Source organism: Petaurus breviceps, unplaced genomic scaffold, assembly GCF_028583685.1.
Source record: "Petaurus breviceps papuanus isolate PSGF00001 unplaced genomic scaffold, PetGlider_PUasm1.0 90721, whole genome shotgun sequence".
In the NCBI taxonomy this organism is placed as follows: domain Eukaryota; kingdom Metazoa; phylum Chordata; class Mammalia; order Diprotodontia; family Petauridae; genus Petaurus; species Petaurus breviceps.
The window spans coordinates 312,640-329,343 of NW_027187322.1; the positions used below are offsets into that span (position 1 = coordinate 312,640).

General features: G+C 53.6%; 2 protein-coding genes across 3 annotated transcripts in view; one reads left to right on the forward strand and one right to left on the reverse strand.

The window, feature by feature from the left end:
• Positions 1–7,621, reverse strand: part of HNRNPUL2 (heterogeneous nuclear ribonucleoprotein U like 2) — a 9,470-nt gene extending 1,849 nt beyond the window's left edge. Inside the window, exons 1-12 of the mRNA XM_069066154.1 lie at positions 7,164–7,621; positions 6,920–7,121; positions 4,446–4,578; positions 4,103–4,179; positions 3,735–3,874; positions 3,336–3,426; positions 3,115–3,227; positions 2,580–2,843; positions 2,250–2,372; positions 1,940–2,068; positions 1,611–1,779; positions 167–367 (exon numbers count right to left, since the gene is read on the reverse strand). Of these exons, the coding sequence (XP_068922255.1) occupies positions 167–367; positions 1,611–1,779; positions 1,940–2,068; positions 2,250–2,372; positions 2,580–2,843; positions 3,115–3,227; positions 3,336–3,426; positions 3,735–3,874; positions 4,103–4,179; positions 4,446–4,578; positions 6,920–7,121; positions 7,164–7,592 (2,071 nt within the window). The 5' untranslated portion in view covers positions 7,593–7,621. The remainder of the gene's footprint in view (positions 1–166; positions 368–1,610; positions 1,780–1,939; positions 2,069–2,249; positions 2,373–2,579; positions 2,844–3,114; positions 3,228–3,335; positions 3,427–3,734; positions 3,875–4,102; positions 4,180–4,445; positions 4,579–6,919; positions 7,122–7,163) is intronic.
• A 198-nt stretch (positions 7,622–7,819) lies between these two features.
• Positions 7,820–15,983, forward strand: TTC9C (tetratricopeptide repeat domain 9C). 2 transcript variants are annotated; one of them, XM_069066157.1, is made up of 3 exons: positions 7,820–9,326; positions 13,690–13,872; positions 14,538–15,024. In XM_069066157.1, the coding sequence occupies exons 1-3, from the start codon at positions 9,089–9,091 to the stop codon at positions 14,552–14,554; spliced, it is 438 nt and encodes a 145-aa protein (XP_068922258.1). In that variant the 5' UTR covers positions 7,820–9,088; the 3' UTR covers positions 14,555–15,024. The 2 variants fall into 2 exon arrangements, with proteins under 2 accessions (XP_068922258.1, XP_068922257.1); XM_069066156.1 differs by lacking the exon at positions 14,538–15,024 and adding an exon at positions 15,037–15,983 and having other exon boundaries at positions 7,834–9,326.
• The last annotated feature ends 721 nt before the right edge of the window (positions 15,984–16,704 follow it).

The window sequence follows — 16,704 nt, forward strand, 5'->3', positions numbered from 1 at the left end:
CCCGAAGCCAGCCCCACGATGGTCAGCAATCCCAGGGGCAGCAGACTGGCCCTTCCCCCTTCTTGCCCGGTCCCCGAAGCCAACCCCACGATGGTCAGCAATCCCAGGGGAAGCAGATTGGCCCTTCCTCCTCCCGCCCCCCTGCTGGCAGCCGCCCCCCACTCACCATAGCCTTGGCCTCGACTTCGACTCTGCCGGTTACGCTTGTTCCTGTTGTTGCGGCGGTTTGTCCGCTTCTCAGAAGGGGGCAACAGCTTCCTCGCCTCTTCTTTGTACTTGGTGACCAGAGGCTGGGCCTCCTCCTTCTCCAGTTCCCCAAAGGTCACCTCCTCCATATAGTCACATTTTTCAGGCAGAGAGAAATTGGCTATGAATTTTTAAAAAAGGGGGGGTGGGGAGGCTTAGAGTAGAATAGATGGCCTGGGCCTTTTTCCTTCTTCCTGAAAATTCCAGAATAGAACAGACCACCTACCACCAGCCATGCAGACGCCTACAAAATGACCCCCTCCCCGACTTGACAGAAAAACTTTTATCAACGGTTGTCCCTAAATTTGGGGTAGCCAATTATCCGGCTCTCTGCAGACACAGCAAGACATGAAGCCCCATCCCCTGGTTTCCTTTTGGACTTCATCTCTAGGGCCCTTCCTAGCTCCACCTCTGATGATGTCAGGAGTTCCCCACTTTTAAGGGTAAACTGAACAGACGCTGCCCATGTGGACAGAAGCCACGGGGCCATTGCTCTTGGCTAATTCACATGCCAGAAGGCAAACCCTTCCTAGACATCCAAGAACTCCAAGTAGCCACACAAAAAGCCATTCACGCTGCCCAGTAAGACTTGGGTCAGCTTAGAGAGTAAGCCTGGGGCCTGCCTCCAGCGCCCCCTTCTGGGGAGGCACATTCACTTTTTGTAGGTTAATTCCTTCTCAGGCCCCCTCCTCAACGTCTTAAAAACCTGAGACCAGGAACCCTACTAAGAAAACACTCAAGGCCTGAGCCTTGCTCCAGGAATAAAGGCAAAAGGTCTTCTGAGGAGCGTGACATTAGAGGGAAGCACTGAAACTGTCAACTGAACTTTCTCATTTACCCATCTCAGCTTAATTAGCAGACAGGTATCCCATAACATTTTATACCACACTGATCGATCATTTTATTCAGTACAACCTGAATTCCCGAGGGATCAGAAATAATCCAAAGTATGGGGCTCCCTATTACCGCAGCTTACTGAGAATGGCCCATACACCTGTCTGTGGGGATGCCTCCCTCCCAAGTGCCCAGAGCAGAGACAGCACTAAGGATCATGGGTGTCAGAGCGCTCAGCCCCCGGCGGCAGCAGTACCGACTGGCCAGCTACAACAATGGGTTTCAAGACTCCCCTGTGACAACACTCCTTCCGAGCATATTTTTATTTCAACCTTCCAGGCCAGAGCTCCCACTCGTTTCAATTACTGCCATCTATGAATCTCATGCCCACAACCTACAATTAAAGGCCTGTCCCAGGATGAGCCAAGGGCCTCTTTCTCAGTCACGTGAGGGACTCTCCCCCCAGCTCCAAGGCTGCACTCTAGACTTCCTCAAGCTGCTGAAGAGAAGCATGCTAACGTGGGGCGCACCTTTCATCTCCAGCATTACGGTCTGCGGCACATCGTCTCCTTCCGCCTCCTTCCTCAGCTCCAGCCTCTTTTTCCAGTCCTCTTCGTTGGGGACAATTACTACCACTTTCCGAGAGAAGGTCTTAAAGAGGAGCAGCTTCCTTCGCTGGCCCGAGTTGTACACGTTACACTGAGAACAGGAGAGCACAAAGCCACACCTGCTTTTACCCTTGGGGCTCTTGGGTAGCTGCTGCCCAGGAGGGAGCATCGGGCACAGAATTTTCCAAAAGCAGACTGGCCTGAGAAGATCAGAGACCCCACTGAGGGCAAAGTGCTTTCAGGAGAGATACCTGGTCCAGGATGATGTTTCTTTTTGTCCTCGAAGCCACCTGGACCAGCTTGCTAAGGCACTGGGAGGCTTGCTGCACTAGAAGGTCCCGGCTCTTGGGGTCCAGCTCGGGCTCTTCAGGCCCCTTCATCTGAGAGGGAGACAAGCAAACAATGCTTTGCTCTCTACCGAGGCCCTTCGGCCCCTCTCTGAGGCTCCCAGCAACAGGAGTGAGCCGGGCTTCCTAAAAGGCTCAGGGGGACAAGCCCACCCAGGCAGGAACTCACCCCCACCCCCACCCCCAGCCTTTAGCACAAGGGCCCTCCTCTTACCTGCATCTGACTGAGCACAGCCTCAGCTCCCAGGACGTTATACCTTTTCTCAGGATTATCTTGTGCGTATTTCAATGCCCACTGGGTCTTTCCAGACCCAGGCAGTCCCACCATCAGTAATACCTGCAAAACCACAGTTACCAGGTTTGTAATGGGGAAGATGAAACCCAGGGAGAGAAGTGTTCCATGGGTGTAGATGGGCCCAAACCATGCCCTGCCCCCCCAGCTGCACACACAAGTGTGTACACACACGCACGCACGCACCCGCTCGAGCTAGGGCTAGCTTTCAGAAGCATGAAGCTGCTGGGCACCAGCCCCTGCTGCCCATACCTCACACTCCTCCATAGTCTTAGGCGGCTGCACTGTTCGAACCCGATCGTCCACAGGCACAGCGTGGATGAACACAAAGTCCTCCAGAGGGGGAAAGAAAGGCTCCTCCTTCTGCCCAAAGTTGAGTTCCACCACACAGTTTTTGCAGAGGACATGAGGCAGGAGGGCCCGCTCATTCAGGGACTCCTTGCTGACCCGGAAAGCTACACCCAAATCATCTCCATTTTTAGAGAAAGAGAATTCCACCTCCTCACTCTCGAAATTCTGTGATGAACAATGACAAGCAACATAGCGTGGCTTGAGCTGACTGCTCAGTACGGGAGAAGAAACAGGAAAACATACTTCTGTAGCTTAATCCTCCCTTAATCAAGTTGCTGTACAAAGCCCCTGATATTATTGGCCAAGGGAACAAGGCCCGGCAGGAGGATGGGCGCCTCAGAGAAAGGAAAGCACACTGCCCGAATCCTGCCCCCGACGCCAGGCCCTTGCTGCCTACACATCCTTCAATCAATGGACTGCTCTCACAAGGACTTACAGCAAAGCAGCCAATGACATCATTTTCCCCAAAGGCCTGGCCATATTCCTCAAACTGCCCATTTTCTGCTTTTAGCCCCCGGCCATCGAAGCCATAAGAAAATTCATCTTCACCTAGAACAGAGGAGCAGAGTTACCTCCCCAGAAGATACCCTCCCCCTCCAACTTCCCCCACGGGAGACGTGCTCCAGTTAAGAGGGGAAGGGAAAAAAGGGATTTTACCAAGCTGTGGACAGGAGAAGTCAATAGACCATCCAACTCGGAGAAGGGAAGCCTCGGTGCAGCCTTCTTTCAATGGCAGATTCTGAGTGACCTGTCCAAATCAGAAATGGAAGCCTTAGTTGAGAGGCTGGCCTCAGAAGTAACATCTGGGCATCAAAGAACCAAAGCCCATAGAGACTACAAGGCAGCATCAGCAGCATGCCTCTCCATGACTCTGAGCTGCAGCCCCCAGGGCCGGCTCATCTGGGGGACTTGTGCATCTCCCCAGAACCAGTTGCCCCTCTAAGCCTTTGGCACCAGAGGAGAGGGAGGTGCTTGGCACTAGGCCCTCAACGACCATCCCCAGAGGGCTGGGAAGGGAAGGGGACGAGGAATGAGTCTCATGAGCTGCCGCCCCACCTTGGCCTCAAAACAGACTTTTCCCTTCGCCACTCCGTATGTGCTCCTTGCACCAGACCAAAGAGTAGGAAATTTCTCAGAGAAAAGTGGCTTGCCCCCATAACGATCCTTGCTCACTTGAAAATGGAGATCCGAGGTATCTGTCAGGAAGAAAGAGATGGCATCACTCCAGTGGGAGCCACCATCATCACAGGCCTCTGATCATCAGAACACACCCAATTATAGCCACTTCTACTCCACCGGGGATAAGTACAATAACAGCATCAAATGCTGAGTTTCCTAAGCACTTTTGTGCCTACTACACAACAAGAGTGCAGAGCCAGAAGGTCTCCTGGGCAACGCCTCTATCTCGTCTGGCCCCTACATACACGTGTCTAGGTTCACCACCGTTGGATCCTCTTCCTCATCCCTGGCCTCTTCTTCAGGGGGTGGTGGAGACTTTGAGCTACACATGAGAAAAAAAACAACACCATTGTGACCAACCACGTGTGGATCTCTTTGATCACTATCTGTATGAGCTGCATCCAATGCAAACAGTTTACTTCGAGGAGAGAGTGTAAGACCTCAGCAGAAGGTGGCACTCAGGGAAGGAGGAGGTCCAATGAGCCCAATTCAAATGAAGCCCCTGAAATCCAACTAGTTCAATGGACACTTTCTGCCTAGCAGGGCCAGGCAGCAATTCCAGGGGATGCAAGGGATGCGTGCTCTTACCGACTGTGGTAAGCCTCTTCTCGAAACTCATAGTAAGCCCTGCCGTGTTCTTCCTTCTCATCTCGCTGTCTCTTCACCCCACGACGCTCACCATCGGAACCGCTGGGTTTCATCTTCTCACTGTCCTCATCTCCTACAGAAAAAAAAGGAAATTCAATTTTCACTGAAGAAAAACTCTCCTAAATCAAACCACCACCTCCTGGAATGCAAGGAGAGTAGCCCCAGTGCTTCCACAGCCAAAGAAAACCTTGTCACAACTGTTCAGAACTTTATATACTTATATATTAGAGATGAATGATATAAAATACTGAGAATTCATGTGTTTTTTTTTTTTTACTCATCTGCCCAAAGATGGGGTGGAGGGGACATGCACATTTTCAATATATGTCAATGAAAACTGCCCAGAGCAATGTAGGAAAGGTTAAGGGTTCAAGCAATTAATTTGGTTAACCCCTACCTGGGATTCTAGCTGGAACACTTATGTTCACTGACAAATTAGCCTCAAACTAAAAACATCCCTTCCCCCAATCTAAAATGTGTGGCCACAGCTTCCCTGCAAATAGCAGATGGATCCAGGTGCATGAGACAAGGCTATATTTTTATCATGATTTTTTAGTGAAAGTTGTGAGAGCAAAGCTTAAGTCACAAGAGACCCATAAATAATCCTGCAGATTTGGTGCCCACAATTGGGGGCAAGAAGGTACTTTCTTGGTTTTTTTTTAGCATCCAATTATCGATCGAAAAAACGATAAATTGGGTTTTTTTTTTTTAAAGTTGCAACCATAAAAAAACATGATTTGGAAAAGAGAACAGCATTGATGTTCTATTCATTGGAGTGTAACTACTAAACTTTCCTATGACTGACAGGAGCTAAATGATTAATTTATATTCTGGGCCACTGAATATTAATCACCTGTGTTGTGATGTATTTTTTTTTTTAAAGTTTGTATATTTCCAGTGCCTAGAACAGGGTGTTACAAAAAGGAGATGCTTAATTAATCCATCTAAGGGAACCTGCCTGTATTTATTTAGAGAGGCTTCCCCTATCTTCCCATCTAGACTTCTGCCTTAGTCTTGGCTCAGAGGTATTAAGGACCATAGGAACCCACTTTCCAAAGGCCCACTTGGAGACAGTCCCCTAGATCCTACCTTGACTCTGACAGAGGTTTATGGATCTAGCCAATCACTTTCCATTCTAAAAGGTTACTGGGACAGCCTGACATCCTAAAGTTCACCACCTCAACCAGCTACATTTCAAGGAACTTTCAGAAACCTCAGATGTTTAAAAGAAAAACCCAACAACATAAACCTCCCAGAAACATGGCCATCTGGTATCTCAATACAAAGGTTGACTTTTAAGCAGAAGGGAGGTGAGCTAAAGCCCCAAAGTCAGCAACGTTAACCAGCCTAGCCCAGAGCCATCAATTGCATGGGTCCCGTGGGTTAACTGTTAAACTTGATGGAGAGCCATCAATTGCATGGGTCCCGTGGGTTAACTGTTAAACTTGATAGCCCCTCAGAAGAGGCAAGTTGGAGGCTGCTGCTGCTGCCCCAGTTGCCATGGGTTTCCTGCCTGCCCACATGCCAGGCTCAGCAGGGACCTGGGAGATAAACTGGTCAGGGAAGCCCCGTTTCTCCTGATGAGCCTGCCCTCCACAGAGCTCCAGGAAGCTGAGAGCTCCACAGGTAGGCCAGGCTGCTCAGAGTGGCATCCATCCCATGGTGGGCAGGAGGGCCAAGGAGGCCAAGCTGGCCTCGGAGACCATCCTCCCTGCACGGATTGGGGCTCCAGAACCTGCAGACCTAACCCAGCCCTCTGATCTGATGTACAGGAGGCCTGGAGGGGCCAGGGGTGAAGTCAGAAGGAGGCAGGGCCTTGCTCTGTAGAACCACAGATCATCAGTCCCTCTTTTTACACCGGAAGAAACCGAGGCTGATAGAAGCCCTGCCCTCACCGGTTCTTTAATGAGAAGGGAAGGGGGGCTTGGAGACATTTAGCCCAACCCCGGCTTCAGCAATGGGAAAAGAAAGAGCTCCTGGAGCCCTCCCCGACTTTTACAGCGGAGCAAAGAGGTACACCTTTGCACGCCCACCCGGCACAGCGCCCCCTTCCCCTTTACAACACAAGAAACCAAGGCCCTCGCTCGGGCCGAGCCCTTGCAAGCACAACCAGCACTTCTCTCCCTCCCCTCCCCCCTTTACAGCAGGGGAAACTGAGGCCCCACTGTCGGCCGAGAGCTTGCAAGCCCGGCCGACCCAGCGCCACCCTTCTATAGCAGAGGAATGAAGCCCGCACTCGGGGCCCGACTTTGCAAGCCCAGCGCCGCCCCCTCCCCTCTTTTCAGCAGGGGAAACCGAGGCCCGAGCCGGGGCCTCGACCTTGCCAGCCCGGCCAGCTCTTCTCCCTCTCCCCTTGGCGGCGGAGGGCACCGAGGCCCGCACGCGGTCTAACCGCCGGCCCGGCCGATGCTCACCCGGCTCGTCGTCGTCGCCGGCCTTGGGGGCCGGCGCCGGGTCGCGCTGGTCGCCGGGGGGGGCCGAGGCCGCCTCGGCTTCCTGCTCGGCGTCCCCGTCCCCCGGACCCGGCTGAGGCGGCGCCGGGGGCTCGGGGGGCTGCGCGGCGGGCGCTGCCATGGCCGGCGGCGGGGACGGCGGGGAGGCTGCGGGCGGCCGGGGCTGCGCGGAGGCCCGGCCCGGCGGCTGGGGCAGGGACGCGGCGGCGGCGGCGGCGGCGGCGGGGGGCGGATCCTCGGCCTCGTCCTCGTCCTCCAGCAGCAGCAGCGCCGCCGCCGCGTCCTCCTCGGCCGCCCCCGCCCCCCGCTCCCCCTCCTCTTCCCCCTCCTCCTCCTCCTCGGCGGCCGCCGCCGCCGCCGCCGCGTCCTCGTCCTCGTCCGCGTCCTCGTCCGCGGCGTCGTCGTCCTCGTCCGCCTCGTCGCCGCCAGGGCTCCGCACCGCCACGGCCACGGCCGCCGCCGGCCGCCCGGGCCGCGCCGCCGCCGCCGCCCCGCCCGCCTCGTCCTCCAGCATCTCGGCGTCCAGCGCCTCCTGCAGCCGCTGCGCCAGGTCCACCTTGAGGCCGCGCGAGTCCAGGCCCCGCCGCTGCAGCTCCGACCGCAGCTCGGTCACTTTCAGCCGCTTCACCTCCATCGCCGCCGCCGCCGCCTCCGCCTCCCTCCCTCCCCCCGCCGCCTCCCCCCTCCCCCCCCCCCTCCCCCTCCCCCCCCCTTCGCCCCCCCCCCTCGCGAACCGTCGGCCCGGTCCCTGCGCGCAGGCGCAGGGCCTGCCGCCGCAGTGGCGGCCGGCCGTCTCCCGCGCGCCGGGGCCGCCGCCCGCTCGGGCACGCGCGCACGGAAAGCTGGGTGCCGCCGGCTGGACCCCGGGGACTCCCGGCAGAAGCCCATCTTGGCCGCGCCCCCGACCGTCCTTCTTCTCTCCGGGCCTAGCCCCGGGCTGCCAAGGGGATTCTTTTTCCACCCCTCCTCCTCGCCCCCCCCCCTCCGAACCATGCGCGTACTGGGATAGGCTGGCCTTCCCTGTTCTTCCCGCCCCCTTTTCTTTCTCTGCCAATCACTGCAAGGGGGTCTGTCTTGGTTTGTTTGGGTCTTGTTTTTATTGCGGCACCCTGGAGAGCTAGCTTGAGCCGAATTGGTTTCTGTGCTGAGGCTGGGGTACTTTAGCACACCGCATCTCGTAGCTTTCTACACCAGGGAGAGGCCCCGGCAGCCCTTTCCCCCCTTTTGGCGTGCACGCCGTCCCGTGGCCGCAGAAACTCGCCGCGAAGAGGACTGGGATCCTTTCCTAGGATTTCTGGAAGGGACCATTTTCTAACCACAAGACTAGTGCCCGGAGTTGGGAACAACCGATATGCCCCCCGCCCCCACTCGGGAATCTGCGGGTTTCTCCTTTCTCCTGCCCCAGTCCCCGCTTATTGGATGGCTTGAATCGCCCAGTCTTGGCTCCCATTGGGCTACCGACGCTGCCGGGTTTCTTTTTTTCTCTGATTGGGCGACTCAGCAGGGAGACAGCGGATTGGTCCGCGCGGAGTGCCGGGACGCGGAGGGGGCGGGGTTCTGAGCGCTACGCTACCGGCGCGCGTGCACCGTCATGGAGCCGGAAAATGATTGGACGTCGGGGGCGCGCTCGCGGAGGCGCTTGGTAGTCGGGTCCTCTCCGGGAGCCCCGACGCCGCCGTCGCGTCCCGGCCACATTCGAGACTGGGGCGCCGGTGCCCAGCTTCCGCCTCTCCTGACAGACCTTGGGGCCAAGCGGGGGGGCGGGGGGGGGCGGGGACGGGGGGGGGGGGGGGGGGGGGCTGGGGCTCTGTGAACGTGAACGCGAAGCTGTCCCCCACGCGCGCTTGCAGGAAGCACTCCGGGCAGTGAGGACTGGCCTTCGCCCCCTGGAAGGATCTGGTCCGTGTGTCCATCCGCACGGGGTGGGGGGTGGGTTTCCGGGTGCAGAACCTGCCCCTCGTGTTCACGCCCTCCCGCACCCCCCGATCTCGGCCTGAGCTGGGTCCCCTCGCGAGGTTCTGGGTGGTGAAGCCCGGTGCCCACAGGCGTCCTCCAGGCCTGTCCCCGGGGCGGCGTTGGCAGCGGCCCCAGCAGGACCCTCCCCCCTTCCCTCCGCCCCCCCCCCCCGCCATGGAGAGGAGGCTCCTCGAGGCGCAGCAGTACAAAGAGGAGGGCAACCAGCGCTACCGGGAAGGGCGCTACCGGGAAGCCGTGAGCCGCTACCACCGGGCGCTGCTGCAGCTTCGGGGCCTCGACCCCAGTTTGCCGTCCCCGCTGCCCCCGCTGGGAGCCCGAGGCCCGGCGCTCACGGAGGAGCAGCAGAAGGTGCTGGAGAGCACGCAGACGGCCTGCTACAACAACCTGGCCGGTAAGGGCCTCCGGCCGCCGGGCTAGCACCGGGAGGGCCAGGGCTTGTGAGGTCTCTCCCTTCCCTCCGGGAGTCGGGTGCCGGCCGCCCTCTCAGGTCCCGCCCGCTCTCAGCCTTCGGGGCTTCAGAATGATTTTGCTAGCAGCGAGTTACAACGGGGACACGTTATTAATGGGGGCAGATCCAGGCTGCGTTTGACAAGTGACGGTGGAGCCGGCCCTGGGGGTGCGGGGGTGAGGGCCCTGGAGTTGGCCAGGGTGTCAGGAGGTTAGAGAAGCCTCAGAAGTAAGATGAGATGGAAGCAGGTCAGGTGCAGAGTTCCTGCGGCACCTCGGGCGTGATGAATAAGCTGGAGTTCCTTCATCTTACACTGCAGTTGGAGTTGAGGCAGTCCTGGTGACTTGGGGTTTGTGGTCAGTGAGCACTGGAGAAGTCTAACGTGTCCCCTCCCCCATGCAGATAGGAAGCACCCTGGCCTCTTAGCCTTGGGGCTGCAGGCACTCCAGGGGCTTGCCCAGAGGCTCCCAGCTCAAGGGACCTGACCCAGGATTCCTGATTCCTGAGGCCAGTTTCCTCTCCCTTGCACAGTTCCGCTGGTTCACTGCCCTGATTACTTTTATGTAACAGTTGCATAGAGGGCCCCTCCATTCAAGGACTCTGTAATCTGAGATCTGAATTTGAGTTTAGAGCAAAGGAGCAAAAATGATTACGAGTTCAGGAAATAAGATGTATTGGCAAAGAAGGAAAGAATTAGGGGACATTTAGCCAAAAGGATAGGCTGGACAGTTCCCAGGCTCCAGACATATGAGTTATCCCATAGCATGTTGGGATATATTATGTCCTACTTCATATTCAATACATACTAAAGGTGTTTGCATTTGGCAAATATTTATCAAGCTGTGATCAGCTCTATGACAAGTACTGGGCTACAAACTCCTGGGAGTTTATAGCCACAGCCTTCAGGGCAGTTAGGATCTAATTGGGGAAGTAAATAGCATAAGAAATGCCTGTAGGATCATGTATCAGATCAGAGGAAGGGATTGGGCCGCCAAGGCCTTCCTTCTAAAGAGGACAAAAGCCCAGGAGGCTGAGTGACCCATCTAACTGGGCCAGTTCTTTGAAGTACTTGAATTCTCAGCACTGCTTTGCTTACAGTTCCTTCAGCCCTCCACATTTCCATGTAGAGTCCTGACCATTTGCTTTTACTACTTTGACAAAGTGCATTTTCATCTGCTCCCATCGGTTTCAATGGCAGAAAACCTAAATTCTCAATTTAAATTAAAACAAGCCAAAGTAAAAGAAATGCAATGTGTGCGTTTCAGAGATCTAGCTAAGAGAAAACTGTATATAAAAGATCTTAGATGTGCTCATTGTTTCTGGAACGTCTGACTCTAGGAGCAGGGATGCATTGTCTACAACAGGATCCTTTAGACTGAGTGATGCAGGCAGTGGTAGTCCAGAAGAGGGGGAGATCATTGGAACGGTCAGGAAAGGCTATGAAGCTGGGCATTGACAGATGGGAGGCCGATGAAACAGCTGAAGCAAGGCCTTGTGGGAGGGAGGTACAGGCTGAGAGTGATACCTATACATTGGTACAATTCGGGAGCCTTGAGAAGAATGGACAGTTGTGCAGGGGAGGGGTTATATTAGATTAAGCTAGAAAGATAGGTGGCAGGGATATTAATTTTAACTAAGCTGAAGTCTAAAAACAAAAGGAAAGGGTTTAAATTGCATCCCAAAGGGTGGAGGTTAAGTCAAGAGCCCTAGAAACATCAGATACTTTCCAGGAAAGCCAGGAGATACTGAGGCCTCTTCCTTTTTAAAGCAGGGTAAAGTGCCCATCTTATTCAAGCAGTGTGTTTTTTGCTTTTTAATTTTTTTAAAAGACTGTCTTCCCAGTCCCTCCTGGGTCTGACCCCATGCTGAAGTCCAGCTCCATTTTTCTGGCCTGCTATGGCCTCAGGCAGTCTTCATCCTCCGTTCCTGGGAACTGACCACCTCTGATGTCAGACTCAGCTTTGGTGCTATTGCAGTCACTCAGTCTCCCGCCATTCACTAAGCACCTGCTGTGTGCCAGGCACGGGCTGAGCACTCAGGAGATAGACAGCCCCTGCTCTCAAGGAGCTCCCAGTTCAGTAGGGAAGCAACAAGCAGCAGCTGGGCCAACAACACATAAGGCAGACGGGCTTGTGGACGGGCTCAGAAGGAAGGCTCTCTGATCAAGGAGGTCTGGGAAAGGCTTCTTGTGGAAGCTAGGAGTTGGGCTGAGACTTGAAGGAAGCCAGGATGTGGAGACGAGGAGGGAGGCCATCCAGGGATGGGAGATGGCCATGGTGAAGAAGTGGAGGAAAGGCCAGGGATCGTAGAGGAAGGTGGGAGGCGTGAAGGGAGTAAGGAAGGAAGAGACTGGAAAGGTAGGAAGGGGACCAGGTTACTGAGGGGCTTTAAAAGCCAAACAGAGGAGTTTATAGTTGATCCTTGAGGTAATAGGGAATCATTGCAGTTTAGTGTATGGGAGAGGGAAGATCAGGTTGGCAGCTGTTGAGTGTGGGAGGGACTGGAGTGGAGAGATCCAGCAGCTGGTTAGAGTCCAGGTAGGACGTGATGGGGGCCTGCCCCAGGATGGGGTGGGCATCCCAGGAGAAAGGGAAAGTATAGGAGAAGTGTTGGGAAGATGGAAACCACACTGGACAAATGATTGACTATGGAGGGCTGAGTTAGTGGGTTGTAAGCCGGGGAGGCTAAGAGGACGGTGCCGCCCTCCACAGTGATAGGGCAGTTAGGAAGAGGGGAGTGTTGTTTCCTGGGCATCCAGTTTGAGATGTTAGGACAGTTGGAGACGTGAGACTGGAAGTCAGCAGAGAAGTTGGAGCAGGAAGGGCAGGTGTGAGAATTATTTGCATCAAGGTTGTCATTAAGTCCCTGAGAGATGATGAGATCCCCAAAGGAGAATATAGAGGAAGAAGAGCTAGGAGCTCCCAAGTAAAGCCACTGCCCTGGCCCAGCCTCCCACCAAGGCCAGCTCCCCAGAGGCTGCTCTGCGTGCTGGCTGCGGGTGACCACAAGAAAACCTACAGTCGGCATTCCCACATTTGTGTGGCCCTTCTGGGCTTCACATGCTTCTAATCTTAAATCACACCCTGGAAGGGAGGTAGGGCCTACACTTGACAAATGATCCTGTTGAGACACGGGTTCTGTAACTTGCCCAGGGTCCCACAGTGACTCCAGTGTTCTCCAACCCTCTGTTCTGTCCTTTGTTACGATACATTAGAAAACAGCTCTCTCTCTCACCATGGAGAAGCAGTAGGAATCGTGCTGCCACAGAGATCCAGCCAGGGCTGCAATTCCCCCACGGCTGCTTTTTCTCCCTTGCTGTCAGCATATTTCTTTCTTTCCCAACACTATTCTTTTGGCAGGCATCTTAATTCATCAGAGCAGGCCAAGAACAAAGCCCCTGGCCAAGGTGCTCTGTGATTTGACCGTCATAATGCAAGGGTAGAGGCGGTTACAAGACCAGCATCCCCTGGACAGTTTGCTGAGATGACTCTTTACCATCAGCCCTAGAATCCAGGAATCTTGTGCTTTCACAAGATGGGGTTGTTAGAGAGGCAGCAGATGGTTCCTGCTTCCTTTTCGGTCCTAGAAGAAGCGGTGGCTTGTGAAAAGAGGTCGACGGTTCTGTGAACAGATTTGTGTTGGGAATCCCACTGAGAACTCCAGGGCTCACTCTGGGCATGCAGAGGTTAGGGAATGGGGGCAAGCAGGAAGTGGAGGAGAGGGTGCCCAAGGAAATGGCTTCCCCTGAGCCATTTGTGTAAAATGTGTGAGCGCCTAACACTGTAGTAGACCTGAGGACAGTCTGGGTGTAATTCTACCTCTGACCCATCTGCGGGTTCTAGGAACTCTCTAACTGAGCAGCTGCCAGTCAGCATCGGTAGAGAGCTTTCCCAGGCCTCTTCCTCATTCCATCCTACCCACCCCCCAAAAAGAAAGAAGCATGGGAATGAGGCATTGTTCAGTCATTCAGTCTGACCTTCAGTGACCCTGTGATCATACTGTCCATAAGGTTTTCTTGGCAAAGACACTGGACTGGTTTACCAGTTCCTTTTACAGATGAGGAAACTGAGGCAAACAGGTGAGGTAATTTGCCCAGGGTCACAGCTAGGAACTCGGGTCTTCCTGACTTCAGGCCCAGTACTCTGTCCCTTGAGCACTTAGCTGCTTATACTGTTTTGGAGTAGTCAGTGTTGTCTGATTGTTTTGGCATTAAAGTCTTCTGTTTAACATGATCATAATTAAGCCGGTACTGCCCAAGAAGAATTCACCAGCTGGCTTTTCCTCCTCTTTTCTTTGGTCCCCTCAGCCTGTCTCCTTCAGATGGAGCCAGTAAACTATGACCGAGTGAGAGAATATAGTCAGAAGGTCTTAGAGCGCCAGCCTGCCAATGCCAAGGCCTTGTACCGGGCAGGAGTGGCCTCTTTTCACTTGCAGGACTATGACCAGGCCCGACGCTACCTTCAGGCCGCTACTGACCGTCAGCCCAAAGGTGAGGCAAAGAGAGTTGGGGTATTGGGGAGGAATGCAGGCGTTCTTGCTAAAAAGCCCTCTGTCTGAAGGGAAGTTAAGTGTTTCAGGGTGCTTGGGACCCTGACTTGGGGGATTTGCCTTCCCAGGGATGGGTCAGTTTATCCAGTCTGTTGTACTTGCCACTCGCCTTTCCCAGCTGCCTCTTGGCCTCCTGGTGGCTCAGGAGTAACCTAGCTTCTGCAGGGCTGGGGAACCAGCAGCCTCGAGGCTGTGTGCAGCCCTCTAGCTTCTCAGGGTCAGCCCTTTGATTTTCTGAAGGTTCCTACCCCTCACCTAGAGAGAGGGCAGCCTTACAGGCAGCCTGCTCCCATTTCTGATAGCTGAGAAGGAAATCTTTGTACTCACATCCTACTTTAGACTCTAGATGCAATGCTATGGTTGGGTGGGATTTTCTTGGTTTGGAACTGTGATTTCATTGGTATAGGGAACCCTACTCCCCAGGGAGCAGATTCCTTCTTTCAACTCTCATCTGCAACCCAAAGGCTTTGAGTGGTCTTTCAGGGAAAGTAAAGTGACTTGCCCAGGGTCACACAGCCAGGAAGGGTCAAAGACTTGAAGCCAGGTGTTCTGGGCTCCCGAGTTCGCCCTTCATCTACTCTGGTGTTCTTCCTCTTTCTATTAAAGGCACAAAAGAAGCCTAGGAGCGTAATAGAACCTTGCTAATGTCTGCTGATTTGGAAAAGCTGGTCTCAATTAAAGAAAATGCAGATTGGAGGAGATTATTCACATGAAGAGTGACTGATTTCAGAGCCATACCCCTGAATCTATTTCAGTCAAGGTCCCTTAGAAGATCTTTTTCCATGAAGAGTTATTGGCTTGTAATTAGCATCTCACCCTGTACATAAATGATGCTCCTAAGGTGTTTTAAAAGCTGTTTGCCTTTAAATTAGCATGTTTAGTATATACTCTTGTTCAGCAAATCTTTTGAATTCAAGACTAAAATTCAGCCCTTGGTCCTTCAAAGAAATAACCAAATTTCCAGATGAATGAATCTGAATTAGATTTTATTCAGCCCTGCACAGTAAGAATGTTCTGGCTGTAGGAAGACTTGGGATTATTTTTTAACATCTGCTCCCTCCTACCTGGAGACTTGAATTACTTAATTCCTTTTCTTCTTCCCAAGATGCCAATGTTCGTCGATACCTGCAGCGGACAGAATCGGAGCTAAGCAGCTACCACCAAAAGGAGAAACAGCTTTACCTGGGCATGTTTGGTTAGCTGGAGACACAGAGGCCTTCTTTGGCCCTCCTTCCTATGGGCTGAGCCCTTAGAATCCCCCCCGCTCCCCTGAACTGGAAGCAGGGACTTCAAGCAGAGGGAATGGTGCACTCTACCTGCAGCCCCCCTGAGCTGGGCTTTGGCTCCTGTCCTCTCCCACAGCCCATGTCTTCCTCTTCCTAGCTGTCTGCGTGTTTCTGGCCAGCGTTGGACCTTGCGGAGCTTCACCATAGGAAACACTACTAGATGGAAGTGACTTGGCCAACTGCAGATTCCAAGGAATGGAGGGCCGAACTGACCTGGGCCAGATGAGGAAGCTGGCAGAGAGGGCTGTAGGAGGGGCAGGAACAAGGCTCCTGCTGGCCTTCCTTAGGCATCCAAAAGTCAGTGGAACATTGGGGATTATGGGTGTTTGGGAGGCATCGAAGGACAGCCTGGGAGGCAGGAACACCTTTTCTGGGCCACATTCTCATTCTTTTTTTTTTTAATGATAAAATCAGAGATTAGGCCAAAATATATTAAAACTTTAGGTTAGAATGATAATTTTTTCCCCTTGGGTTAAACTGATGCAATTGTTCTGAGGCCCCAGGACTTGTTTACTCGACAATGACATCTGAGCCCTGCTCCAATGTTCCTTGTCACTCCTGGTTTCTGCTTCTTCTTTCTACGTAATTAGTGTTTATTTTTGAAGCATCCATGATCCTTAAGAGTGAACCCCATTCATTCAGTTGTGGTAGCAAAGTGACCACTCAGTGCTGGTCTCTACAAAACATGTATGACAGCAGTCTTAGGCTGTCCCCTTAGAAACTGCCGTGCCATACAAGGAGTATTAAAAACATTGTTCTCTGTCTACCTGAGAGTCCCTGTGTTTTTCAAGTGCCTTTCTCCTCCAGGGTACCCCAAGTACTTGAATGACAGAAAAAGAGGCTGAAACTCCCCTGTCCTGGCCTTCCCAAGGCAGGCTTGCAGGGAAGGGGCTGCTCATGGCTAAGACAGGGCCTCTCTAATCAAGGGACAATTAACTTTGTTTTTTGTTTTTTTTAATAACTGATTGAATACAATGTTTCCTTTGTAATCCTGTGTATTTTGTGCATTGAAAAACATCATTCCAAGTCAGTATATATAGGCTTTAAAATCACCCTGGCTTGGGGCAGCCAGGTGGCACAGTGAGTAAGGAGCACCGGCCCCAGAGTCAGGAGACCTGGGTTCGTTAGGTTCCAGCCTCAGATACTTAACACCCACACAAAATAATAACTGGCCGTGTAACCTTGAGCAAGTTACTTAACCCCAATTGCTTTAAAAAAATAAATAAATAAATACAATCACCCTGGCTCTAGGCCCAAGGGGTCTTTACTCAGACCCCACACCATTTGTTTTGGGTGCTGTGTGAAGCCCACACAGACAGTTGTGTTTGCTGGCAAAGCTCTTATGGTCCAGGATGGCATCATCTCATACAGCACACTGTACACTCATCTTCTGTACTCAGTCCTTGGAAAGGCCCACATTTTTAGCAGGGCCTGTGCTGATGCCAATGTAGGTGATGGTCCCCAGACATCTGCTTGAAAGTGTTTGG